Source organism: Microtus oregoni, unplaced genomic scaffold (genome assembly GCF_018167655.1).
Source record: "Microtus oregoni isolate MIOR12 unplaced genomic scaffold, Mior012 000000F_ref0000247, whole genome shotgun sequence".
NCBI classification, from domain to species: domain Eukaryota; kingdom Metazoa; phylum Chordata; class Mammalia; order Rodentia; family Cricetidae; genus Microtus; species Microtus oregoni.
Window position 1 is genome coordinate 1,457,297 of NW_024543059.1, and position 26,382 is coordinate 1,483,678.

Consider the following 26,382-nt stretch of genomic DNA (forward strand, 5'->3'; position numbering starts at 1 on the left):
CTGCTCTTCCTGTTTTGTGTCTGGCTTTACCCAGTCTGTCCCTTTCTGAATGTTCTTGGGAGCAGTGAACTCTCCACCTTCTGAAGTTTCGGAAATGGCAAACATCTGGTGGCTGCAGTTTCCCCCGTGCCAGCAGTTTGGCACTGTGGATATTTAGTGCCGATTGCTGTGGATGCAGTGTTTGTCAGGGCTGAGATGAATAACCCGGAAGCCGAACATTGGAACCCAGCACTCGCTGTTCCATCCGTGGAAATGGTAGCATTCCCCCCCCCACCCCCCTTATGGTGTTTAGAATATTCTAAAAGATGTGACCAGACCTTTTAAAATAACAAGATACATCAGGAAGTCAAAACTAGTGTCTACCTTTGGTGGTCCATGGGTTCCTGAGTAAGGAAAAAGTGAGCAAGTAAAAGAAACGGGAATCCCAATTTAACTTTTTCTATGAAAAACTTGGTGACTTTTACCATGACTGAATGTTTGGTGACTGAGCGATTGATTCTGAGCTCTAAAAGAGTTGAGCGTGTTTACACTAGCCAGTGTTGAAATCAGTTCTGAGCACTGGGTAGGAAAGACTAAGACTGACCAGTTGGCCGTGTCCTGGGTAGGTGTTTGTGAAGTGCCGTCTCTGACTGCTCTGGCGCTGGCCCTGAAACTGGACGTTGTGATTCCATCGGCCTGACTGCCTTGGAGAGGATATGGATTATTTCCTTCCTCAATTCCAAACATTCTTTGTATGAGAGCTAATCTTGAGAAATCTTTCAAAAGTCTCGGAGATGAAAATGGTGTAGTTTAGACTCACAATCGTCTCCCGGAAACATTGTCACTGCTCAAGGTGCACGAACCTGCCAGGTTGCTTTGTAGGCTCAGGCGTGGTGGGCAGGCGGGTGTGGGTGTTCATGAGAGGCCGAGGGTAGGCTGTGTGATTGCACTCACAGGAAGGCATTTCGGGCTTCTTTCCATGAAGTGACTAAATGGAGTTTATTCTGTGTGGAGGATTTTCCAGACAATAGGAGAAGAGCCAGCTGCCTCTGTTACTCTGGAGAGATTAATTTGTCTCCCCCAGAAGATACCATAGTTCTTAGATTTGTAGAATTGCAGAATTATTCTTTTTTAGAAATATTTTCTAATTGCGTATTTATTTATTTTGTGTGCATATGTGGTGGTCATAGGACCACTTTCAGGGGTCTGTTCCACCAGTTGAGTCCTGAGGGGACCGAACTTGGGTTGTCAGCCTCCACGGGAAGAACCATCTTGTTGACCTGGAATGTACTGTTCAGTTTAAGGTGGCCTCAGATTCCTGTCAGTCCTCGTGTCTCAGTCATCCTAGTGCAAAGATTACAGACAGGCCTTTGTCACTGTGCCTAGGTGTTAAACTTCATTGTCAATCGAATGATTGTATTACTGGGATGGAACTAAGGGGTTTTGCTCCGCTGACCCCTACTGAGCTATAGTTGCCGATTCCCTGGTTCTTTGGCTCAGTTCTGAAGCTGTCTACCTGGAGTTAGTTTTAGATCCTGGAAGCTGGGGATTGATTCTTACAAGATTTCTGCTTCAGACTGTAGCTGCAAGTCATGGGCCATTGTAATCAGGGAGCTCCCATCTCTCTGTCCGTGGGTTCAGCTGTTTGCTGAAACTCTACAAACCAGCTCACCATTTTACAGCCTGTAGCACAGGAACTCCACATGTAGAGAATCACAGAATAAGGTTTGGAGAAGGGTCTGGGGGTGACCCGAACATGTGTTTGTCCAGAACCTCCTGTAGGGCTTCACAGTAATTCTGTGACACAGACATGCCTATTAACTGTCATGATGACTTCTGTCCCTTTGTAGGTCAGGGGTTAGGGTAGAAACAGCCCTGGCTGTCCTGGAACTCCCTCTGTAGACCAGGCTGGTCTTGAACTCAGAGATCTGCCTGCCTCTACCTCCCGAGTTCTGAGAGTAAAGGCATGTGCCACCACCGCCCGGCTGTGCCTTGGTCTTTTATGTGGAAGCTTCTGGGCCTCATATTTCTATCTAGCTGGCTGATTGAATGACCTGTACAGAACTTTTCCTTTTGTATTAGCTCTCTGCTAAAAGAAAAACAATCAATTCTCCCTCCCCCAAATAATCATTTCATGAAGAGAAAAGGTTTGCCTTGAAGATTTGGAGGTTTGGAAGTTCCAGTCTGAGATTGGTCAGCCTCATTATTTTGCCCTTACAGTGAACCAGTCTGGGCTTGAGCACAGCAGCAGAAAGCTGCCCATCCATTGGGATATGGAAGGGAGGAGGAAGGGGCTGCCATCCCACCATCCCTCCAGGGGAACACGGCCTGACTCCCACTAGATCTCAGCCCTTACAGGTCATTCTGCTTCCCAGTGGTGTAAACGGGGGACCAAGCCATGAACACACAGCATTTGGAGATGCTTTAGACCTGTCCCCTTCAGGTCAGCATCCAGCTGCTGTCCAGGTATTAATTACATTTATAATAATTTTGCCTTTATAACTGTCAATGCGGCTCAGTAGCAAAGCTCTGGATTTTCATTCCAAGCAGTAGAAGGAAGGAGGGGAAAAAAGAGAGAAGAAAACCAACCAACCACAAAACCTCATCTTGGTCATGTGATGCTCACCTGTAATCTTAGTACTGGGGTTTTTCAGTTGCTTCTTGTAGTGGTGGTATTCAGAGGTGTTGCTAACAAATCCTGAGTAGTTAATGAGACTCTAAACTATTCTGGTTTGTTGGGCTGTGGCATGCAAGGGGAACTTTGTAAAAATGAGAGTGTTTGTGGGTGCTGAGGGCTTGGGGACTGAAGATTCCACTTGAGCTTTGGCGCCTTCAGACTTTTAGTGAAGCTTGACCAGAATGGGAAGAGTAAGAGGACCTCACTACACAAAGGAGTGTGGGTTCGTTTCACAGAAAGTAAAGAAATCAAAGTTCCGGCTTAGAACTTTGCTTAGCCTATGCCCCGGGCCAGCATGTTCAAGTTCAATGTATCTCAGTGCTGTGAACCTTCGTAAGAAATTGTCGTGTCTACAGCCGGACGTCTGCTTTCAGAAGATGAAGCTGATGCACAGGCTGGAGAGGGAAGCTGCTTTTCCTGGTGTGATGGGAGCTTTGAGGCAGTGAGTTACAGACGTCAAGGGAAGAGCAGATGCCCATCATGCTGAGGAGACAGTGCTGAGCGTGGCTGGTTACAGCTGGGTTACACAGGAGACCTGAAAGCAGGGTGTCTGGGAGGCAAGCTTGGTGCACCCATCCAAGGAATCAGGCCTGTGGCCCAGTTTCACTTTTGCTTCTTACTGACAATGCGAATGTGAGTATTCCCTTTTCTTCAGTCCCAACTTTCTCATCACAAAGCGAGTCTGCTGGAAATCTCTGCTTCCATGAAAACAAGCATTTGAAGTGCCGGGACCTGGTTAAAATAGGGTTCTGGGGGTCAGTGCCGTGCTAGGACTGTGTTCCCAGGGGATGAGGGCTCAGGTGACCTTCAGGACCTCAGCCCCGAAGTTCTGGGATTCTCTTCGTTGACCGTTTCTGCATCAGACCCTTGTTTTATTCTCCTTTCTTGTCTTTGTGGAGATGAATCCTGAATCTGCCTCTTTCTGTTAACCGGTTACCTTTTCCACCGATAGCCACGCCCCTTCCCACGGACCCATCAGCTCATTTTCATAAATTTCTTCACCGTTTTCGCAGAGAGCTCTCACAGCCCTTGCCTTATTCCCCAGTAGCCAGCACAGGTACACAGATGGAAGGGAAGCGGCCAGTGGTTTGCTCACTGGAGAGTGTAGAACAACCCTCAGTCCAGGGTTACTGGTTGTGATTAGGCTCCTCCCACTGAGTCGCCCTCGTGCAGGGATTGGCCACCACCTACGTCTGCATTGAAAGATTTGTTGCCATCTGTTTTTTTTTAATATAAGTATGAATTTATTTTTCATTTAAAAGTAGGGAATAAATTTCTATGCTTTCTCATGTAAAATGCGTATAAAAGAATACAGTGCCCAGTCACCCCACCCCTGTGTTCTCTCCTGGGGAAGTGAGAGACTAACACATCTCGACTATTGTTCCTTTTTTTTTTTTGTTTTTCGAGACAGGGTTTCTCTGGCTTTGGAGCCTGTTCTGGAACTAGCTCTGTAGACCAGGCTGGTCTCGAACTCACAGAGATCCGCCTGCCTCTGCCTCCCGAGTGCTGGGATTAAAGGCGTGCGCCACCATCGCCCGGCTCGACTATTGTTCCACGCCACCACGGATTCCTTGTTCTTCATGGCCGTGCGTGCTGCCTTTTTCCCTCTAGGATCTCCAACTTAGCTACCAGTGGATACAGTTAAAGTTCTTTGCAGTTTTCCGCTGATACCTAAGATAATCAGCTTACAGAGAGTGTAATATTTTGGGTCACGGATTTTGAGATCTCAGTCTGTGGTCAGGTGACTTTGGTCCTGTGGTGGGTGCTGCAGATTATGGCAGGGAGCACTTCCCGCAGCAGAGAGTCACTTCTCCCTCAGCGAGAAGCCAAAGAAGACACACCTCCAGTGATCCTGCTCGCCCCGCCCCCTGCGGCCTCTTAAAGCATCACTCTGGGGGGGACAAACCTAGACCTGAAAGAGCACCCCAGATCTAAACTTTACTTGGTAGAGGCAGGAGGGTCAAGGCCAGCGTGAGACCTTGTCTGCCCCCAACCAACCACTGCAAAAGAAGAAAGTGTCATATCGCATATCTGCAAGTCTATATTTGGTCTGCATGGGGAAGTGTAAGGCCTTGTGTGCTGTGCTGGTGCGGGCTTGGTGGCTTGCGACTGTCGTCTCAGAGCTGCGGCTGAAGCAGGAGAAACTCTTGAGCCCTGGGGTTGGAGACCCACCTGTTCAACATAACCTCGGCTCAAAACCAGACCAGACCAAATCAAACCAAATCAAATTATTTCTTTGTACTTTGCTACTAAGTGCACTGTGGGATTAAAAAACAAACTGTCTTTTTGTCTGCAGAGTTGGAGGTGTAATTGCAGACCTTGGGAGTGGATGTGTTAGGCCAGTAGGTGCTGTACCACCGAGCTACGGGCCCAGCCCTCAATAAATTAGTTAACAGTTACCGTACTAAGCCGTTTCCAAACCTGTGGTCTTTGGCTGACTCATAGGGATGAAATTACTGTGAATTCATAGGGTTGTAATTGCTACTTGTTGATAAGATCTATCCAGAGCCGATGTGTTAGTGGAACTGAATCCCAGTCTGGATTCTTCTGTCCCTCCCTTCCTTCTCCAACTGCCCTGTGATGCAGAGCGGCAGCCAGATCTCCAGTACTTACCCTTCTGAGCTTCAGGGCCAGAGCAGTAGGCTGAGTCATCCCCTCCAGTCCCCACTATTTATCCTTTGAGTGCTGGGAATTGAACGAGACACGCCAGGCAAGCACTCTGTCCCTGAACTCCATCCCCAGCCCCCTGCATGTCTTCTGGCTGGTCCTGGAAGAGGTCAGACTGCAGAAGATTCACAGACAATGATGGAGTGTATACACTTTATTGCGGAGTTTGGGCAGTGTTTTCCATTGGCAGTCATGCAGCAAATGTCATGTGATTGTTGCTACAGAAGATGTGTGTGTGTGTGCGCGCGCGCATGCACTAATATGCACACGGGTGTTTAATGCCTCTGCTATGGCTAATGTGCAGAGGTCAGAAGAGAACTTTAGACAGTCGGTTCTCTCCTTTCATCATGTAGGTTTCCGGTGTTGAACTCAGGTCATCGGATGTGGTGGCAAGCGCCTCTACCCACTGAACCATCCCACCACCTCCCAGTTAAAAGTGAAGGAGTTAATGAAACAGGCAGCAGGGAGTGGGCTGTACTTGTACTCTAGGGCATGAAAGGAAAGCACGTCAGGCTGCTGGTAAGCGTGAGCCCTGGAGACGTTCATGAACACATCTGGAGTCTTTCATACCTAAGTATTAGGGAGGCTTGCTAGACATGGGCCTTCTTCTCGAGGAACTGTAGACTGTACACAGGGAGAAAACATTTGGCTGGCGTGTGAATGGACAAAAGTTCTAGGCCCTTTCAGCTGATTTCCTGCATAGCTGAACATGGATGTTCCTTAGGAGAATGGGCTGTCAGCAGGAAGGGAGGTATGAAGCATGTTTAACACTGAATACTAGGTGCCTATTAAACATTGATTCATTGTTGTATGTGAGTCTGATGTGTGTGTGTGTGTGTCTGATGTGTGTCTGGTGTGTGTGTCTGATGGGTGTGTATGTCTGATGTGCGTGTGTGTCTGTGTGTGTGTGTCTGATGTGTGTCTAATGTGTGTGTGTGTCTGATGTGTATGTGTGATGTGTGTGTGTGTGTGTGTGTGTGTGTGTGTGTGTGTGTGTCTGTGGGCACGTCAGGGTCGGGGGACCGCTTTATGGAGTTGGTTCCCTCCTCCCTTCGTGTGAGTCCTGGGCACTGGACTCAGGCTGTCAGACTTGTTCAACAAGCGCTCTTTCCACTGGGCCATCATGCCGGCCTCTGCTAAGTCTCTAAGAGAACTCGCTCTGAAGGGCGAACATGATATGCCCAGGCTTCAGACGTTTTTCTTTTCTTTTGAGAAACTGTCTTCACATGTAGCCCTGGCTAGTAGTCTAGACTGGACACAGGGTGATCCTGTCTCTCGTCTCCCAAGTGCTGGGGTTGCAGGTGTGTGCCCTGTGCCTGGCTCTGCCAGTATGCCGTGATCGGGCTAGCTCTTCAGCTTGTCTTCTAACAGTCAGGTAGAGAGAGAGGCACTACAAACCAGAGTTCTGCTCGCGCAGCTTTCGTGTTCCCGACATGGGACTCCACATAATTCAGGCATCTTGTTTTGTGACACTGAAGGACATCAGCCTTGATTAGCAAATAGAAACTGGCTGGCTGCTGTCTAGGGGGCTGTTGGCTGCAGCAACCGGCAAGTTACTGCTTTAGATTTTTTCCTTCTTCTGTGGCTTCTTGTAGTTGTACAAATGATCTGGCTTCTAGGCTGAACGACAGGGTCATATGCTTGTCATGACTACCTGAAGCCTGTGGGGAAAAACTAAGTCTCCGTTTAGTTTATGTTCCGAGGATGTGAACACTCCTGCATGTGGATTTCACTAACATAGTCTGTGTGCCTTTTCACTTGGTAAAGCTCTTGCTACCCTAGCATGAGGTCCTGGGTCTGGGTTCCCAGCAGCCATACAGAAGCTAGGTACGGTGGAATGCCCCTAAATATTTCATGTCTATTTCCATTCCGTGCTTGTGACTGCCTGCTAACTGAGAAGAGGAAGGCATGCATCCTGTATGGCGGGTGTGGGGGGGCACGATGAGGCCTTAATAAGGGACGGGGTTATGTTGTGGGCTCAGCAAGCAGTGCCTGGGGCAACCCATCCTGCGCCATTTGTTTGTTTATTTATTTATTTTAAACATTTATTTATTTATTATGCATACAATAGTCTGTCTGTGTGTATGTCTGTAGGCCAGAAGAGGGCACCAGACCTCATTACAGATGGTTGTGAGCCACCATGTGGTTGCCGGGAATTGAACTCAGGACCTTTGGGAGAGCAGGCAATGCTCTTAACCACTGAGCCATCTCTCCAGCTCCTTATTTATTTATTTATGAATGAACGGATGCTTTCAAAGCATAGAGCACTGACAAGCTGAATGCCTGTTCATTGTGGTTCTGTTTTAGCGGCGTCTTCGGCATCTCCGGAACATTGCTGCTCGGAATATCGTCAACAGAAATGGCCACCAGCTCCTCGATACCTACTTCACCCTTCATTTGTGTAATAATGAGAAGATTTGTAAAGGTAAGGACTCAAGCCTTGGTGGTCTCCACTTTGCTCTGTTGTAACTGGAGTGGTTGGTAGTGCCCCTCTCTCTCCAGCTATGCTTTATGAAAACATCTCAAGCAGGTGATGTCTGTTAGAGACATGGCCGTGGCAGTTCTCTGGGAATAGACTGTCGTTGGTAAGTTTGTCTCCCCTTTCTAATGTTACTGTTACTATTCTGGTTGCTAGGTAAGTTTGTTTCCCCTTTATGAGTGTTGCTATTCTAGTTTATTAAAACAAATGATGGGGGTCCATTATCTTATACTAATTTTATATTTCTTTAAAATATGGCTCTTTCCAGGGACCAAGTTTATGGAACCAAGTTGATATCTTCTTATACTGAGATTTATGTATGTATATGGAGTCATTTTCAGAATGGCTCAGTTTCTTCCAATTCAATTTTTAAAATTAGGTTTATTAATTTTATTTTATGTGTGAGCATTTGACCTGCATGTGTGTATGCATTCCACATGTATGCTTGGTGCCCTTGGAGGTGAGAAGATGGCATTGGATCCCTGGAACTGGAGTTACAGATGATTGTAAACCACAGTGTGGGTGCCGGGAATCGAACCTGGTCCTCTGCAAGAGCAGCCAGTGCTCTTCCCCACAGGTGCCACCACAGCCAGCCTGTATTCTTATTTTTCATCCTAATCATTGCATATCTTAAAGTGGCTGTTAACCTGACGAATACCACAGACCTCGGGGCTTACCGTAATTACCGTGGTGAACTTGGCATGCTAAGTGGGTTCTCTTTATGAGTTCTCGCCAATCCCTGCCTTGGTACCGACCCAGCTCTCTTGGTTTCAGTGCCACACTCCTGTCTTCGTGGCCTCTGGCAGGCAAGAAAGAGAAGGATTATTTGAGAGAGATTTGAAGTGCAAATGGTTGCTATACTCACATTTATGCATCACATTTATGCTGGCCATGGACCAGTTGGATTATACTTTTCAGTTGAAGAGGGAGGTGGGAAATGCAGTCTCCCTGTGTACCCACCCAGAAAGCAGAGATTAAGGGAAAAGCATTTTTCGTAGACCTTGATACCTTTGGTTCTCTACTGCACTATGTGGGCACACTGGAGCATTTTAACTCCCGTGTGGTACTGGGAACGGAATACGGTGCTTAGCTCCTGCCCTGTGAGCTCTGTGCCCGCTCATCACTGCTGATGTTGAGACGGGGTCTTTCTAGGTTGTGTAGGCTGCCCTTGAATTTGCTTCACACCTAGGCAGGGCTTGAGCTTCTGCTTCTCTTGTCTCCGAGTGGCTGGAATCGTAGGCCTGTGCTACCAGGCCCAGTTGAATATTTTCCCCGCTGAGTCCTGGTTTCTCTATATAGCCCCGTCCATCCTGGAATTCTCTCTGTAGACCAGGCAGGCCACAAACTCAGAGATTCATCTGCCTCTTCTTCCCAAGTGCTGGGACTAAAGATGTGCGCCACCACCACCTGGCAAGTACTTTTAGTTTTTGATGAGTGTCTATATAGTCAATCCTTGGTCATCTTTTTCCTTTTTTTAAAGACTCATCTTTATTTTACTTGTCTGCGAGTTTTCCCTGCATGGCTTTCTGTGCACTACTTTGGAAGCCAGATGAGGGCCTATTGGACACCTTAGAATGGGAGATGCAGATGTCTGAACCATCATGTGAGTTCTGGGAACCAAAACCAGGTCCTCTGAAGAGCAGCAAGTGCTCTCAACTGCTGAGCCACTTATCAGTCCCAGTCCTTGGTTATCTTATTAAAACGTCTGTGTCCTGGCTCCAGGGTCAACTGTGATGCCAACAATGAATGTACTTAGTGCGTTCTGGGGATTTAGGAAATGGGGGCCATTATTATTGGAATTGCAGTGTTATACTGGTTTGTAAACAGAGCAGCCACGGGACTGGCTGGTGACTGTGATCCTGCACCAGTGGCGGCAGAAGTAAACACTGCAGTTTCGAGATTGCCCTGTTATGGATTTTGCTGTCAGCTTTCTAGTAAGTTCCTGAGCGACAGCGTGATGCCTTATGGCTCTGTTTTAGTCTTGATTTTCAAGACCTCTGTGCTAGCAATTTTTTGATAGGCCAAGAGCAGTACTGAGTACATGATGTACAAAATGACTGCGTTTGCTCTTCTGTCTTTTGTCTCTTCTGGCTCCGATTTCTCTCTCTCTCTCTCTCTCTCTCTCTCTCTCTCTCTCCCTCCCTCCCTCCCTCCCTCCCTCCTTTCCTCCAGCTCCTGGCTGACTTAGAGCTCACTGCATTGATCAAGCTGGCTCTGAACTCACAGAGATCTGCCTGCCTCTGCCTCCCGAGTGCTGGGATTACAGGTGTCCACTGCCACCCCTGACCTGGTGACTACAGTCTTTTGAAAGTCCTTACACTCTCCTAGGTCACCAGTGAAAAGATCATTACAAATGGGATGGCAGTGTCAGTCCACAGGCGTGCCCCAGTCTGCAATGGGAGAGCCTTCCACTGCCTCAGAAACCCCTTGGGTGGTACCTTATTTCCTCCTGTGAGCTACTGACGGTTTCTGAGACATCTTTCTGCTTCAGCTGGTCATGAAGAAATTAACTGTAGCCGAGTTTTCTGGGCTTTAGTGACTCTCATCATAGGAGCTGGGGCTGGGGGGCAGACTTTCTAGTAATTCTAGCTAATGTTACCTTATCTGGTTGGATCTGTCATAACAGTCATCAATAGTTCATGGTCCTTATTTGGGCTTTGGTGCAGAATAACCATGAGAAACGACCAACTGGCTCGTCTTCCTAAGCCACCTGCACTGTTTCATCCCCTTTCTCAACTGCTCTATGTCTCGCCTGAATTCATAGTAGATCCCGAGAAGATAACGTACGTTCAGAACAAAGCCTCGGTTCTAATCCTGCTCCCTCTTAACTTGGAAGTTTCATATTTGTAATTTTATCTTATTTTACTTTTGAGACAAGGTCTCTCTCTGTAGCACAGGCTGACCTAGAACTTACTGTGAATCCAAGGCATCCCTCAAATTCCTGGTAGTTCTGCCTTGGACTCACAAGTGTTTTGAGTGCAGGTATGAGCCACCATACCCAGTGAGAGGGTTTGTTTGTTCGTCTGTCTTTAAAGATTCGTTATCTTAAAATTGTGTATATGTCTGTGTGTCTCTCTGGGGATGTGTGCCTGGTAGTGTCAGTGTCTGGGAGATCTCTTGGAGCTGAAGTGTTGTAAGTAACCCGATTGGTGCTGGAAGCTGAGCTCCACTCCTGCAGGAGCGGTGCGTGCTCTTAGCGGCTGCGCCACCTCTCCAGCCCCTCTCATTGGTTTCCACCATCGTTATTTTCTCACCTGTGAAGTGTTAAGTGCGCTTCCTCTCTGGAATACCAGCTCGCATGGTTACATCAGGGCTCTGTGCAGTTCCTGTGAGCTCACCCCAGTTCCATCTTCTGATGACCTTTCCTCTGAGGTCATATCTTCCATCCAACTGCCTGCTATGTCCCTTTTGGAGTCAGTAGGTGACTTCAACCTGGTGTTTCTCAGATGTGCTGACCCACTGACCTTTGTTTTTCTCTGAGAACATGACCACTCCATTCCCTGGGCTAAAACCCAGGAGTCCTCCTGGGTTGTCTTCTTCCTCTTAATTCCTACATCCACTTTTTAGCAGATGCTTTCCTGGGGACATCTTTGTCCCTGTATCACTGTCCTCCCTTGCCTGAGCGGCAGAAGTGCTGTCCTGATGACCTCTGCCCACGCCCTCCCTCCCAGCCCAGCTTCAGCCCAGACACAGTTCAAAAGGAAGATCACGGTTATCCGTTTCCCAAAAATGCTCTCATGGGGCTGGGCGTGGCGCACGCCTTTAATCCCCGCACGAGGGAGGCAGAGGCGGGCGGATCTCTGAGTTCGAGTCCAGCCTGGTCTACAGAGTGAGTTCCAGGACAGCCAGGACTATACAGAGAAACCCTGTCTCAAAAAAACCAAAAAGAGGAAAAAGTGCTCTCATAGTTTCTTAGATCATTCTGAAAAGGCCAAGATCCTCAGAACTCAGTACTGCTCGTGAGAGTCTGTCCCTGAAGCTCTGGTCCTCCTTCTGCTCTATCTGTTTCTGCCACACTGACAGTCTCTGTCCTTTCCGTCCCTGTAAGGAACATTTTGCACTTTGGCCTGAACACCCTCCTCCAGGTGCCTCCCTGACAAGCCCTTCCACATTCCTGTTGGCCTTTGCTCTACACGCTCTCCTTCATTGCCGACTGACCCTTGTACACATTCTGACTGGTCCCCTTAATTCTTCCCCATAGTTATTTAAGATAAGATCACCTGACATTGGTATGTTTAGTTAATGTTTCTCTCCTTCCTGTAGACACAAGTGCCACAGAGACAGACATTTTTAGATCACTTTAACTGCTCTGTCTCTAATACTCTGAAGGATGCTGGGCACATCCCTCCTCCCCTTCCCCCATTTATTTTCAACTGAGTTTTTTGGGGGTAGGTAATATAGTCTGGTTCAGATTTCACTACATCCCATCAACCTCCTTTCCCAGTCTGCCCTGGTGACTGATGTGATCTGTTTCCTGCTTGTCTTTCCTGAGCTATAAGATAAGACCTCCTTACTCCATTCCCAGCAGGTTCCTTGCACAGATACCAAGTGTGTCCAGTTCTGCTCTAGCGGTGCTCACTCAGCGTGCCCTAGAGGACATCTGTGATGGACTGGCCGTTCCAGTCTCTTGTACATAACGCTGCATCTGCTAACTTTACTCTTCGGTGTTAGCCTTTCGGGTAAATTCTAGGGAGTGTTCTTGGGACATGGAGAAGGGGTTTTTTTTGGCAGGTATTGCGAAATTGTACTTGGTGGGAATTGTTTTGTGTGTCTTTCCCCCTACAACCTTATCAATAGACTGTGAGCTATTGAGGTTGCCGTCTGAGAGGTGAAAATAGTTTTGCAGTTTGGGTTAAACTTGTATTTCTTCTGTTATGCATGAGGTTGAGGCACTCGAAACTTTTATTGAACAAAGGAATGTAGTGTAACAACCAGCATGCACCTCGAGCACTGTTTGCCAGTCTCTTCATTGCTGGTCCTTTAGGTGTGGGCATGGCTGTCTGGTCCTTAGGTGTGGGCATGGCTGTCTGGTCCTTAGGTGTGGGCATGGCTGTCTGGTCCTTTAGGTGTGGGCATGGCTGTCTGGTCCTTTAGGTGTGGGCATGGCTGTCTGGTCCTTTAGGTGTGGGCATGGCTGTCTGGTCCTTTAGGTGTGGGCATGGCTGTCTGGTCCTTTAGGTGTGGGCATGGCTGTCTGGTCCTTAGGTGTGGGCATGGCTGTCTGGTCCTTAGGTGTGCACATGGCTGTCTGGTCCTTAGGTGTGAGCATGGCTGTCTGGCTCTTTAGGTGTGCACATGGCTGTCTGGTCCTTAGGTGTGCACATGGCTGTCTGGTCCTTTAGGTGTGGGCATGGCTGTCTGGTCCTTTAGGTGTGGGCATGGATATCTGGAAAAGCTCTTGCATACAGTGGCTCATGTGGTCATAAGGCACTGATAGGACCCTTTGAGGATTTCCTTGGCATATGGCTATATTCAATGGAAAGAATAAAATGAGTGGAAGTTTATTCTGACTCAAGGCATTTTTAATCTAGTGTTTTATTTGAATGTTATAACAACCCTGTTATCTCCTGGGTGCAATGAGACAATGATTGATGTTACAAACCCTGTCCTCTAAAAACCAACAAAACAAAAACAAAAACAAAAGCAAAAAGAAAGAAAGAAATGCTGTGACAACAAGAGCCCGCTGGAAGAGGTTCACTTTTCTGTACCTGGAAGCACCCTTCACGTGAGCACCTGGGCATGTCATTGTTCATTCATAAAAGGATAATCTGTCCAGTGTTTGCTGCTTTGCCAGGGACAAGGAGATGGTGGTTGTTGGATACAGGCACCGTTATTACTGGCCTCCAGTTACAAGTAGGATGTACAAGGCATACATTTCAGTCAGCAGAACCAAGTGTTTGTCTGCGTGTCATGTCCCAGTGGAGTGCGGCAGCAGGGAGCCCAGGAGTCCCTTAGGCTGTGCCCTGACAGTGGCACGGAGGTAGCTTGGCCCTGCGGCTGTGGACCCCTGGAGGTTGTTGGGAATGCCCGTCAGAACCTCCAGCTTGTTTTTATTCTACTTTTGTGTTTTGTTACATTTACCAATATAGATGAAGGTTTGTGGGATCATGAAATTTTAATGCCCAGAGAAGAACTGTAGTTCTCTAAACAGACTGGACCTGAATAAGTTGAAGCGATGGAACGATGGAGACCAGTCAAGCTCTGGTTGCTGGGTTTCTGCCTCCTTCTGCGCAGATAGGAGGGAGTGCTGCAGAGACAGATTCTTGAGGAGGGGCAGAGCACATCATGAAGAACAGAAGGGAGGGGGCTGTAGAGCTGGCTCAGCAGCCTAAGTACTGCTGCACAGGTGGGCGGGAACTGGAGTTTGAATCCCTAGGACCTGTGTGGATCCGAGTGAGTGTGGCCGTCCACCCCATAATCCAGCCTCAGAAGGCAGAGGTGGAATTTCCAGGGCAAGCTTGCGGGCCACACTAGCTGTGTGAAGGAGCTTGGAGCTTGAGACGTAGTCCTGCCTTAAAGAGAACAGCAGATACTCACAACCTCAGCCTCAGACCCCCACAGTTGACGAGACACATGTATGCACCTACTTACTGTGTACACGTCGAAAGACATGGAAGAAAATTTGAATTTTTAAGAGTTTAAATTAGAATGTGCTGAATTATGAAAAAATCTGAAAAATTTGTAATCTGCTTCACCAATGTTTTCACTTCCATTTAATCTTTGTTCCTATTTTTATCTTTATTGATAAAGATAATAGAGAGCCCTCCAACCTCCCCACCAAAAACAAACAAACAAACAAAAAAACAACAAAGATTTCTCTGGGTGGTGCTGGCACACACCTTTAATCCCAGAACTGGTGAGTCAGAGGGAGGGTCTCTGAGTTCAAGGCCAGCCTGGTTTACAAAGCAAAATCCGAGACAGTCAGGGCCACACCTATCTCAAAATGCAAAAAAAAAAAAAAAAAATTTAAAAAAGAAAATAGAGGGTTAGATCCCCTAAAGGTGCTTTAGCTGCTGCACTAGAACGCATCTTCAGAGGTTTGCAGGGTTTAATGACCTCGTTTTCTTTCATTATCACTTATTGTTCTTTTTCTTTTTTTTTTTCCAGAATTTTATAGAAGTGAAGTGATTAAGAATTCCTTGGTAAGTTTGCTTTCTGACAGGTGCGTGTGACGCAGCCTGTACCCCTGTTTCAGGAAGTGGGAGCGGTGTAAGCTGAGGCCCAGGTCCTGTGTCACGGCAAACGGGTGGATCTGCTCGGTTGTGCGGTCCTTGCTGAATTCTACTGTAATGCTGAAAACTTTAATTGCATCATTTCCTCTTATAAAGGGCCTGACTATTTTTGATTCTGTATTTATTTTGGCAAAATTCAAGAATACTTCGTGGCTTTGTATATAGGACCTTATTTCTTTGGGATAAAAGTTTTGTTCTGTGAGACAGCTGAAGGGCCTGCCTGGGCGTGGTCCACCTGCCCATAATCCCAGGGTGTGGGAGGAAGGGGCAGGACCATGAGAACCTGTCACCAAAAACAAGCAAAACAACCAAGAACCAAGCATCCCACCTTTTCATTTTAAAGTGTGTGTGTGTGTGTGTGTGTGTATGCACAGTAGTCTTGATATTTTTACCTGTTTTTGAATTTCATATGGATGAAATATTGTAGTAAGAGCCCTAATGACTGGAGTTCATCTGCCAACTTGGTTGCCCCGATTGGTTGACCCTGTGTGCTGAATTTGATTTATTTGTGTGTATTCTACTGAATGAATGTAATAGGTAATCCATTTCTCCCCCTGTTGCTGACCATATTTGGCTTCTAGTTTGGTGCTGTAAATGTTCTGGGCATCTCTAGTGGAGCATGCATTTCTTTCTGGAGTCTGTGTCGGTGTGCAGTCCTGTGAACATGCTCACGATTGGCTAAAGCTTCTAGCTGGCTTTACAATATTGTGCTTTCATTTATACTCACTACATTTTTATGAGGATTCTGATTACGTTATTGTGAACACTTGATAGTTTTAAAAATTTAAATGTTGATAGAAATCCTATACCAGAATTTTTTCCTTTGCTATTGAGGCAGCTATTCTAAACTATCAGTGCCAACAGGATGGTTAACTGAGCAGTTACGGCTGCTTGTAAGGGTGTGCTTGAAGCACAGGGCTTTCTGAAGACCGCCACCTGGTGGTTAAGTACGTTAGGACTTCATTGATTCTCATTCTCCCTTGCTCTCATCCTCCCCCATCCCTGTTTCCCCCAAACAAACAAACAAAACAAACAGTGGAGGCGGGAGGGAGAGGGAGGGGGAGGAGGGAGGAGGGAAGGGAGGAGGGAGGGGGAGGAAGAGGTAAGGGATAGGAATGTGTCTCCAGGTCAGAATCAGGTTTCTTTGTCACATTCCTTCAGCGGATCACAGCTAAGGGTGGCAATTCTGCTTTAATTACCTTTGGCTTCAGCTAGACACCCCTCCCCCAAGTTATTAGTATTTCTGTTGTTACTGATTTTTGGTTCAAGTGGAGGCTGCGTCCTTACTGTGACTGACAGCTCATCAGAGTAGGTAATGACTGAAGCACTGAAGAAGGAGTGGGAAAGGCCGGCTGGATGCCCTGGAGTTGATTTATTCACAGAACTGATGGCGTTTGGAATGCTCTGCTTGGGTTTCCTTAATAACGAGGTGTCACTGTGACCTGCCGTCTGTGATCTCAGAGCGGGTTAGCTGTGTTCTATGCATTATTTCTCACTGAAGCCAACGCTTCAAAGTTAGGCGTATTCCTGTTCCTTAGTGAGGAAACAGGCCGGGAACTTGGTGTTAGCCGCACAGTCCATGACACGTAAAACTGAAGGTCCTAGGCTCTAACCACGCCTCCCACATCACGTCCCTCAGCTTGGCTTTCACCTAGAGGCCAGTGAGCCTTGCTGTTGCATAAACAAAGCTTAGAGCTTGTATTTGTAGAGAAAACACGAGGCCCAGCTTACCAGAACAATCACTGGATTTGTGACTAGAGTTGTTTTCAGTTGAGGAGGGAGTTGCACAGTATAAATGCCTCTTTATGAGTTCCTGGCCCCAGGGAGCCATTCCAAGTCACCTCCGCTTCAGTTGAATCGTGGCTGAATAAATTAACACTTGAGCTGCCTGTATGTTGCTCACATCAGAAGTGTGACCCTGAGTTAAACTGTGCCTTCATCAGGGGTTTCCAGCTTCCTCTGCACAGGTGGGCGGGAGACTGAGCTGGTTGGCACATGCAGTCACAGTGCAAGGCAGGTAGAAGACGCAGTAAAGGCTGTGGTGTGGTCCATCTCAGTGCAGAGAGCAAGGCTGCAGTGTGGTCCATCTCAGTGCAGAGAGAGAAAGGCTGCGGTGTGGTCCATCTCAGTGCAGAGAGAGAAAGGCTGCAGTGTGGTCCATCTCAGTGCAGAGAGAGAAAGGCTGCAGTGTGGTCCATCTCAGTGCAGAGAGAGAAAGGCTGCAGTGTGGTCCATCTCAGTGCAGAGAGCAAGGCTGCAGTGTGGTCCATCTCAGTGCAGAGAGCAAGGCTGCAGTGTGGTCCATCTCAGTGCAGAGAGAGAAAGGCTGCAGTGTGGTCCATCTCAGTGCAGAGAGCAAGGCTGCAGTGTGGTCCATCTCAGTGCAGAGAGAAAGGCTGCAGTGTGGTCCATCTCAGTGCAGAGAGCAAGGCTGCAGTGTGGTCCATCTCAGTGCAGAGAGAGAAAGGCTGCGGTGTGGTCCATCTCAGTGCAGAGAGCAAGGCTGCAGTGTGGTCCATCTCAGTGCACAGAGCAAGGCTGCGGTGTGGTCCATCTCAGTGCAGAGAGAGGAAGTCTGCTCGTGGTATGTCAGTATAAATTCTAGTGAGACATCTCACGTATGTTTTTAAAGACATTGGTACAGCTTTTATGCATTTTTGGTTGAGTTTCTTGTGGCTGTGTATCTTGATATCAAACAATGATAGAGAAATGCATGCTGGTAATACATAATGATTTTTTTTTGTTAATTGGGTTTTTTGTTTGTGTTTGTTTGTTTGTTTTGAGACAGGATTTCTCTGTGTAGGCCTCGCTGTCTTGGAACTCATTCTGTAGACCAGGCTGGCCTCAAACTAAGAGAGATCCACCTGCCTCTGTCTCAGGAGTGCTGGGATTAAAAGCATGCACCACCACGCATAGCTGAAAATGACTTTTGACTTATAAACTTTGATAAAAAGTAGTGAACTCTTAAGACTATAAATCCTGATATTTAGTGGAGATCGATTAAGTCAGCTGATGTTACTACTTGAACAGTCTGCTTTACCTGGCCATCAGGCTGGTATGTATGTTACATAAACATTTAAAGATTGTCTGGATCCAGGCAATGAAAATATTGAGCAGTAGCATGAATGGGTGGCAGGCTGTATCTGTCTGTGTCTGCATGTACCAGCGTGGGGATTCCTCATACAGAGGAAGGGCTGTATCTGTGTCTGCATGTACCAGCGTGGGGATTCCTCATACAGAGGAAGGGCTGTATCTGTGTCTGCATGTACCAGCGAGGGGATTCCTCATACAGAGGAAGGGCTGTTGGGAAGATTGACAGTCTTTGTTTAGATGCTGCATTTGAGGATGCTCCGTATCAAACCCTCCCCACCATGCAGCCAGGCCCCTCAGGTGCCTCTGCTCAGTCTCCATTTTCACTTTGGGGGAAGGTGGTTACTTCATGCTTTTTCTAGCACCTTGTCATACAGGTAGTGAGAATTTGGAATGATGTATGTGTTTATTGTGATGTGATCTCATAGGGAGTTATGTGGTTGCCTTTTCAGGCTGTGTAAGCCAGCTCCTGCCCTTCAGGCTTTGGACTGACATCACAGTAGGCAAAGAAGATGTTGATTTCTTTTTTCCCATTTAAAAATCTTATAAATAAAACAAAACCAAAAAAATTTTTTTTCATTACTTTTATGCCAGGTGTGGTGGTACACCAATTTTAATTCTGGCACTTGGGAGGCAGATGCCAGTAAGTCTCTGAGTTCAAGGTGTCTGTGAGAGTAGTGAGACTGTCTTACAAACAAACAAACATGCAGACAAACATGCAGACAAACAAAGAAGAGAGCCTGGTGGTGCACACCTCCTCTAATACCAGCGCTCGGGAGGCAGAGGTCAGCCTGGTCTACAATGGACAGTCAAGGGTACACAGAAACGCCGTCTCAAACAAAGAACAACACCCGGCCCCACATACACACACAAAAACCAAAAAAAAGAGGAGTACAGTTGTTTCCTCCTGTGTCTTCTTCCAGTCACTAACACACCCCAAACAGGACAGCTCCCCTTTCCTGGCTTCCTATAGAAGAGCAACTCTGCCTAGCTCAGCCCCTACGTGGCTCAGCCCACACGTGGCCTGCTCTGCTTTGTTCCGCATATTTGTGAGACTGTTGGTACATGCTGCAATTCCCTGAGTCTAAAGATCGTCTCTGTTGAACAGAAGAATGCGTTTCTCTGTGTTACCGAGGCTTATGTTGGGGTGTTTAACCCCCTTAAGTCTCTCAGGATTCAGAAGAATCGCTATAGCAGGCGGAAACTGGCTAACAATATCTGAGGGTAAATAAACTAACTCACATAAGTCTTTTTTATCATGGCCCACGTATTCTTCTATACTCTCTTGATGTTCCCCTTTTGATGTTCCTTGCTGTTCTTCCCATCCCAGTTTATATACCACACAGACACAGTTAGCAACACCCTAGGTGGTAACAGTGGTACCAGGCACACATTTTTTTAGGGCTAATAGGAGTCAGACTGACAAGGCAGGTGCCTTATGTCTCAGAAGGGGTGTGACTGTGAACTCCCCAGCAGACACCAGGAGGATTCGGATGGAGGCCGGCCTCCTTCTCCTCCTACTTTACCCAGGGTTCTGGAGTTAGAGGAGTCGAAATGTGTGCTCACGTCGCTAGTAGGGACTTGGCACTAGGATGGCAGGAGACATGAAACCTCTGGGAGAAACCGCAGCCTTTGAGGAGGCCTGATGCTGTGTGCTGGCCCCCAGGTTCCCAAGGAAGCACGAACATGGACATTAGGGTATCACCGCTCACCGTGCCCCTTCCCAGTGATAGTTTTACCAGAAGCGAGAGTGAGCAGGGTCGTTCTTATTCCCCGTTTTGAAAACACGATGCACATCGGATAAGAAAATGAGCCACCATTTCCAAAGGAACCCTAACCCGTGCTTTCCTCTGTAGTAGATTGGTTTTTGTGGGGGCCTCAAACTGATGAGGACTTCTTTAGCATAGTACCTGGAATGGAATGTATTGTTTAGTTTATTCAGCAAATCTTTGAATCCTGGCTGTGTCTCCAGGCCACTAAGAGAGGGAAACAGTAGCAGAAACTCCCCAGCTTTCCAGAGGGTCTGTCTGTGTAGGGCTGGCAGTTAGGAGGCAAGCACTGGGGGCACCCCTGCAGGAGAAGGCTTGACCTGAGGTCTAGCGGTCAGAGAAATGTTAACCGAGAAGGCCTCAGCTTCCTCGTTTCAAAACCTGAGTTTGTCGGGTTCAGAGGTCCTTTTTAGTTCTGATATTTCTAGAATACATAAACTAAGAGACACTCTAGTTTGTCACACGGCTCTTCCTCCTTTGTGCTGTGATCTGTGTAGATTAAACCAGGTGCAATGGTTAGAGTACATGGACCACAGCTGATAGCAGTTGTCAGGGTGATGACTGAGGGAGCAGAGGGGAGGACAGGGGAGCAGAGGGGAGGACAGGGCAGCAGAGGGAAGCATGAGCATAGTCTCAGGCTCCAGAACTAGAGTTATCCCAGAACTCTCCTGCAGAGTTCTCAAGCTCTAGATGAGCTGAGGCTACTGGCGAGGACCATCTCCTCCCTGGCTTGTCTGTAAGGTTACTTTAGTCTAATATCTGCTGTCCCTCCCGTCACTCAGTGGTCTCTTGTAATCACCATTCAGTTGGCAGGGCTGACTGGCTTGAGGTGTTTGAACACAAGTCTGAGCAATTGCTGGCCGACCACTGAGCTCTGCAGAGGTGATACCAGAAGTGTGGGCTGCAGTTAGCATCGGTCAGCGGTCAGCAGACCACAGGTGGTGGACTGGCAGGGGTAGCCATTTAGCTCCCAGTCAGTGAAAAGAGTGAAGCCTCGTGCAGTAGGAAGTGCATAACTAGGCTGCAATGCAAAATCCCACAGTCCACCGCCTCAGAGTCTTCAGTTACAAAACCCGAAACACTGTCACCTGGCAGGACTTGATGAAGCTTAAGCAGGGTGGTAGTGAGTGTGTCTCGGTGAGGAGAAACCTGGGCACCTCACCAGCAGCACAGGCCTGCAGGCCTTCCTTGTGCCCCCGAGTCTCTCCAGCCGGGGCCTGCCACTCCTGGGCAGTCGCTCGTGGTTGCCTGCCCACACTTGCTGCCTCACACCTTTGAGCCCTGGTGTATCACATTCTGGTCACCTGGAGTTCCCGACTTTAATCTGCTGAAATTCTGTTTGTGCATTCAAAGCTCCCACAAATGTGAATGTCTTCCCTGCTTCTTAGAGTTGGTTGTCTTAAGAACGTGCTGCTGTGTAAGCTTAGCACAATTCTGTCACTGGACTTGCCACAATTCTAGTGTCTGTGGCCCTGGGAACTGAACCCAGGGCCGTTGCCAGGCAGTCACTGCGCTGTTGGACTGTATCTCCAGTGAAACAGCTGTTCTAAGTGGAGATTTAAATTGGAGTCCTGTGGGCGTTGCTTCTATCTGCCCCCTTTCCATGGTTTGGGAGTTTCACGCGTGCACGTACCGTGGTTTGACCGCCCCACCTCTTTACCTCTCCTCCAGTTCCTTCCCTGTCCTTGAAAGCTGATTCTCCTTCCACCTCAGGTGCCAGCGGCTTAAGTCCTCAGCTGGGGGTGGAACTTGGCGTCTCCCCACTCCCCCCACCTGTGCTGGCATTTGGCTTGCTCTTGTGCAGTCTTGTGCATGCAGTCCCAGCGCTGCGAGTTCACCTGTGCAGTGGCCCTGACGTGTTGGGCAGTACTGATGTCCGCTACCTTTGGCTCTTACAGTCCGCCCCCTCCTTCTTCCTCGACAATTCCTGAGCCTTGGAGGTAGGGGCTGTCCTACGGTTGTCCCAGCTGAGAGCTCTGCATACTCTTATTCCTTGCACGTTGACCAGTTGTGTGTCTCTGTACCCGTGTGTTGGTGTCGTGCGTGTGTTGAATAAATGAGAGACGGTATCACGGGAAACCGTGTCAGTGGGAGCGAAGAGCCGATAAATCCGGAGGTGCCATTGTCTCTGTACTGAGTTGCAGGATTGTGTCTGTCTGCAATACCTTTTGTCTTTAAAACAAGCTTTTATTTTGTATATGCCAGCGAGCAGGGGTCTGAACATGCCAGGCGCATGCAGAAGCCAAAGGACAGCTTGCAGGAGCTGACTCTTGTCCTTCTTCATGTGGGCTCTGGGGGCTTGGGGCAAATGCTCTTACCAACTGAGTCATCCTGCCAGCTTTTAGTTTTTTGAGTATATGGGTGTTTTGTCTGCAAGTTTGTCTGCATAGCACTTGTGTGCCTGGTGCTGGCAGAGGCCAGAAGGGGCCCCAGATGCCCTGGAATTAGAGTTGCAGGCTGTTGTGTGTTGGCTTGGAGGTGCTGTGTCAGACTTGGGCCTGGAAGAGCAGCATTGCTCTCAACCACCGAGTTACCTCTCCAAGCCTTATGAATTTTAAAAAACAAAATGATATGGCATCTAATCAAAACTCTTGTAAAGAAGCTGGAGTCTTAACTCCCATCTACAGTGTCTTAACTTCCATCTGCAGAATCCAACGTGGAGGAGTCTTGACTTTGGAATAATGCCGGACCGCCTGGATACATCTGTGTCTTGCTTTGTGGTGAAGATTTGGGGTGGAAAGGACGACGCCTACCAGCTGCTGATAGAGTGGAAAGTCTACCTGGATGGGCTGAAGTACTTGGGTCAACAGGTAAGTTTCAGAATGAGCTTTCAAGGGTTGTCCTCTACAAATTAACTCGTCAATAACTTTTCTATTGACTCTCTTCTCTCTACATTTTCAGTTATAATGGATATTAATAGAAAAGAAAAGTAATTAAATTTGTGCAATGAAAAAAGAGGTTACTTGCCAGGCAAGGTGACATGTGTCTAATCCCAGCACTCAGGAGGAACAGGCAGGAGGAAGGCCACAAATTGGAGTTCTGCCTGGTCTATACAGGGAGCTGTGGCCTAGCCAGAGCCTGGTAACAGAACCAGGCCAGCAACAAAACAAGGCTTGTGGTACTGTGTCTACTTAAGTTACTAACATTGCTACATCTGAGTTACAAAAACCTGTCTCCTACCTGTCCCCTGCCCCTCTGTCCCTCACCTCTCCCCTGCCCCGCTGTCTCTCACCTGTCCCCTGCCCCGCTGTCTCTCACCTGTCCCCTGCCCCGCTGTCTCTCACCTGTCCCCTGCCCCGCTGTCTCTCACCTGTCCCCTGCCCCGCTGTCTCTCACCTGTCCCCTGCCCCGCTGTCTCTCACCTGTCCCCTGCCCCGCTGTCTCTCACCTGTCCCCTGCCCCGCTGTCTCTCACCTGTCCCCTGCCCCGCTGTCTCTCACCTGTCCCCTGCCCCGCTGTCTCTCACCTGTCCCCTGCCCCGCTGTCTCTCACCTGTCCCCTGCCCCGCTGTCTCTCACCTGTCCCCTGCCCCGCTGTCTCTCACCTGTCCCCTGCCCCGCTGTCTCTCACCTGTCCCCTGCCCCGCTGTCTCTCACCTGTCCCCTGCCCCGCTGTCTCTCACCTGTCCCCTGCCCCGCTGTCCCTCACCTGTCCCCTGCCCCTCTGTCCCTCACCTGTCCCCTGCCCCGCTGTCTCTCACCTGTCCCCTGCCCCGCTGTCCCTCACCTGTCCCCTGCCCCGCTGTCCCTCACCTGTCCCCTGCCCCGCTGTCTCTCACCTGTCCCCTGCCCCGCTGTCTCTCACCTGTCCCCTGCCCCGCTGTCTCTCACCTGTCCCCTGCCCCGCTGTCTCTCACCTGTCCCCTGCCCCGCTGTCTCTCACCTGTCCCCTGCCCCGCTGTCTCTCACCTGTCCCCTGCCCCGCTGTCTCTCACCTGTCCCCTGCCCCGCTGTCTCTCACCTGTCCCCTGCCCCGCTGTCTCTCACCTGTCCCCTGCCCCGCTGTCCCTCACCTGTCCCCTGCCCCTCTGTCCCTCACCTGTCCCCTGCCCCGCTGTCTCTCACCTGTCCCCTGCCCCGCTGTCCCTCACCTGTCCCCTGCCCCGCTGTCCCTCACCTGTCCCCTGCCCCGCTGTCTCTCACCTGTCCCCTGCCCCGCTGTCTCTCACCTGTCCCCTGCCCCGCTGTCTCTCACCTGTCCCCTGCCCCGCTGTCTCTCACCTGTCCCCTGCCCCGCTGTCTCTCACCTGTCCCCTGCCCCGCTGTCTCTCACCTGTCCCCTGCCCCGCTGTCTCTCACCTGTCCCCTGCCCCGCTGTCTCTCACCTGTCCCCTGCCCCGCTGTCTCTCACCTGTCCCCTGCCCCGCTGTCTCTCACCTGGCCTCTGCTCCACTCTTAGCTCACCTGACCTCTGCTCAAGCACTGGTTTCTTTGCTCTCCTTTGTTTAGGTCTAGCCAGTCTGTTTTTTCAGCATGGGAACAGGTGAAGTTACAGCTGTCCTGCCCTGACCTCTGCAATAAGAACTAATTAGTGTGTTTCCCTCCTTTCTTAGATTCACGCTCGCAACCAAAATGAAATCATTTTTGGGCTGAACGACGGCTACTATGGTGCCCCATTTGAACATAAGGTAAGAGGATTCTCCTAATGGCCTGAGCTTTGCTTCGTGTAGGTGCCTTGCCCCTGGGAAGATGATCTCCTGGGGAGGTCTGTTTCAAGTGTCACCGTGAGCCTGTTTGGGAACTTAGGGTGAAAGCCTTTTCGACCGAGAACTTGCTTTGTCTGACCCGCAACCCTCCCAGTAATCATCCCTAAATCCCGATTATGTTCTCTTGAAGGAAACCTAAGCTAGCTGTTTTCTTTTCTTCTACTTAATTCCTTGGAGACTAAGAAAGAGGGGTGAGCTGGACAAGGTGGCAGAGGCTTGCAATCCTGGCCACTTAGAAGGCTGCAGCAGGAGGAGGGTCACAGGGTCTTGCCCTGGTTCAGAGTGAGTTCAAGGCCTCCCGGGAAGCCTAGTTGGCTGGGGGTGTTGCTCAGCAGTGTGGGGTTTACCTACCACGCTGGGAGCCCTGGGCTCAAGCCCCACTCCTGCTCTTCTTTCTCCAAAACAAGATTGGTGACTTTTGTAGAAATGGAATGGTTTCCTTAAAGTGCTCCAGTTACATGCTTCATCGTTCTCAGTAAGCCTAAGAAACCGTGTTACACTGGTCATAATGACACACCTTTAATCCCGGCACTGGAGAGGCGGAGGCAGGTTCTAAGTCCAATCAAGTTGGCAGTGCAGGTTAACCACCACAGTAAGGTTTAATAGCAATCAAACCAGAGCTGGGCAGTGGTGACACACGCCTGTAGTCCTAGTGTGAGGGGAGGAGGGGGCAAGGTAGGTGGAGCCAAAGGCCAGCCTGGTCTGCAGAGTCAGATCTAGGACAGCCCAAGCTAAACAGGGTTTTTCAAAAAACAAAACAAATAACAACCCCCCGCCCCCCCCCCCAAGTCAAACCAGACTGTTGTTACCTCTGATGTAGTCTTTGCGCTAAGAACAGTCTGCCGTCAGTTTGTGGGTGTGCAGAGGGGAAACCTAAAAAGCTTTTAAACAATTTAGACATCATTGTGACATTTTAAGTTATGGTCTTTGAAAGAATCAGTTCTCAGTGGACTGAATAAAAAATTCCAACAACTGCCGCTTCCCCAGAGGGGGCGAAATGTCGCGGTGGTGAGATATAAGGGGACAGGTTGAGAGTCTCCGAGGCCAGCAGTTTGTTTGACGGGAGGCTAGACATAGTAAAAAGCTGTGTGATTTGGTAGAAGAATCTGAATTCCAGTCAGGCATGGTGGGAAGCAGAGGCAAGAAGATCCAAAAGGAGTTCCAAGCTAAACAGGGAGTTTGAGGACAGCCTGAGCAACGTGAGATACAGTCTCAAAACAAATACGTAAAAAAGGCGGACTTGAACCACGTGTGCACGTTCAAATAAATACTAGAAGTTTCGCATTAGCAAAGGGGATAAGGAGGACTGGAAAGAAAAATTAAGGCTTTGTTGGCTTGGTGGTGGTAATATGGGGGCAATAGAGAGTCCACAGCAAAGTGGCTGTGTTTGCATTTGAAACACTTGACCTGCTAAGGTGACAGGGCTTTGTGAACAGCTGAGCCTTCAGGACCAGAGATTCTGGGACCCCAGTGCAGCCTCTGCTGTCTGCGCAGTGACATCCACTCTCCCTCCCAGAGCGTGGCAGCTCCCTCAGGGAACGTCTTTGAAAACCACAAACCATGAGCTGTGACCCAGTGTTCCATCCCTTGCTTAATCTTCTGCTGGCATTTTTGAGTACCACTTTGTTCCTGATAGTGTTGTGTGGTAAAATTTCATGTGTTTGGCAAGCATGTGGCACGCGAGTGTTTACAGCAACACTAAGAAATCTTTGAGTAAATGATAATTAAAATCTTTATCATCGTAAAAGTGATTCTCCCCTCCATCTCTCTGTTCACCACCCAAA

General features: G+C 48.8%; 1 protein-coding gene across 3 annotated transcripts in view; it reads left to right on the forward strand.

Moving 5' to 3' along the window:
* Positions 1–26,382, forward strand: part of LOC121451518 (UV radiation resistance-associated protein) — a 213,600-nt gene that overhangs the window by 10,203 nt on the left and 177,015 nt on the right. For 2 of the 3 annotated variants that reach the window (XM_041657127.1, XM_041657107.1), the window contains exons 2-5: positions 7,631–7,748; positions 14,910–14,944; positions 22,542–22,703; positions 24,446–24,520. In XM_041657127.1, the coding sequence (XP_041513061.1) occupies positions 7,631–7,748; positions 14,910–14,944; positions 22,542–22,703; positions 24,446–24,520 (390 nt within the window). Of the gene's footprint in view, positions 1–7,630; positions 7,749–8,095; positions 8,120–14,909; positions 14,945–22,541; positions 22,704–24,445; positions 24,521–26,382 lie in introns of those variants that run through there. The other variant, XM_041657116.1, reaches the window with a different exon arrangement.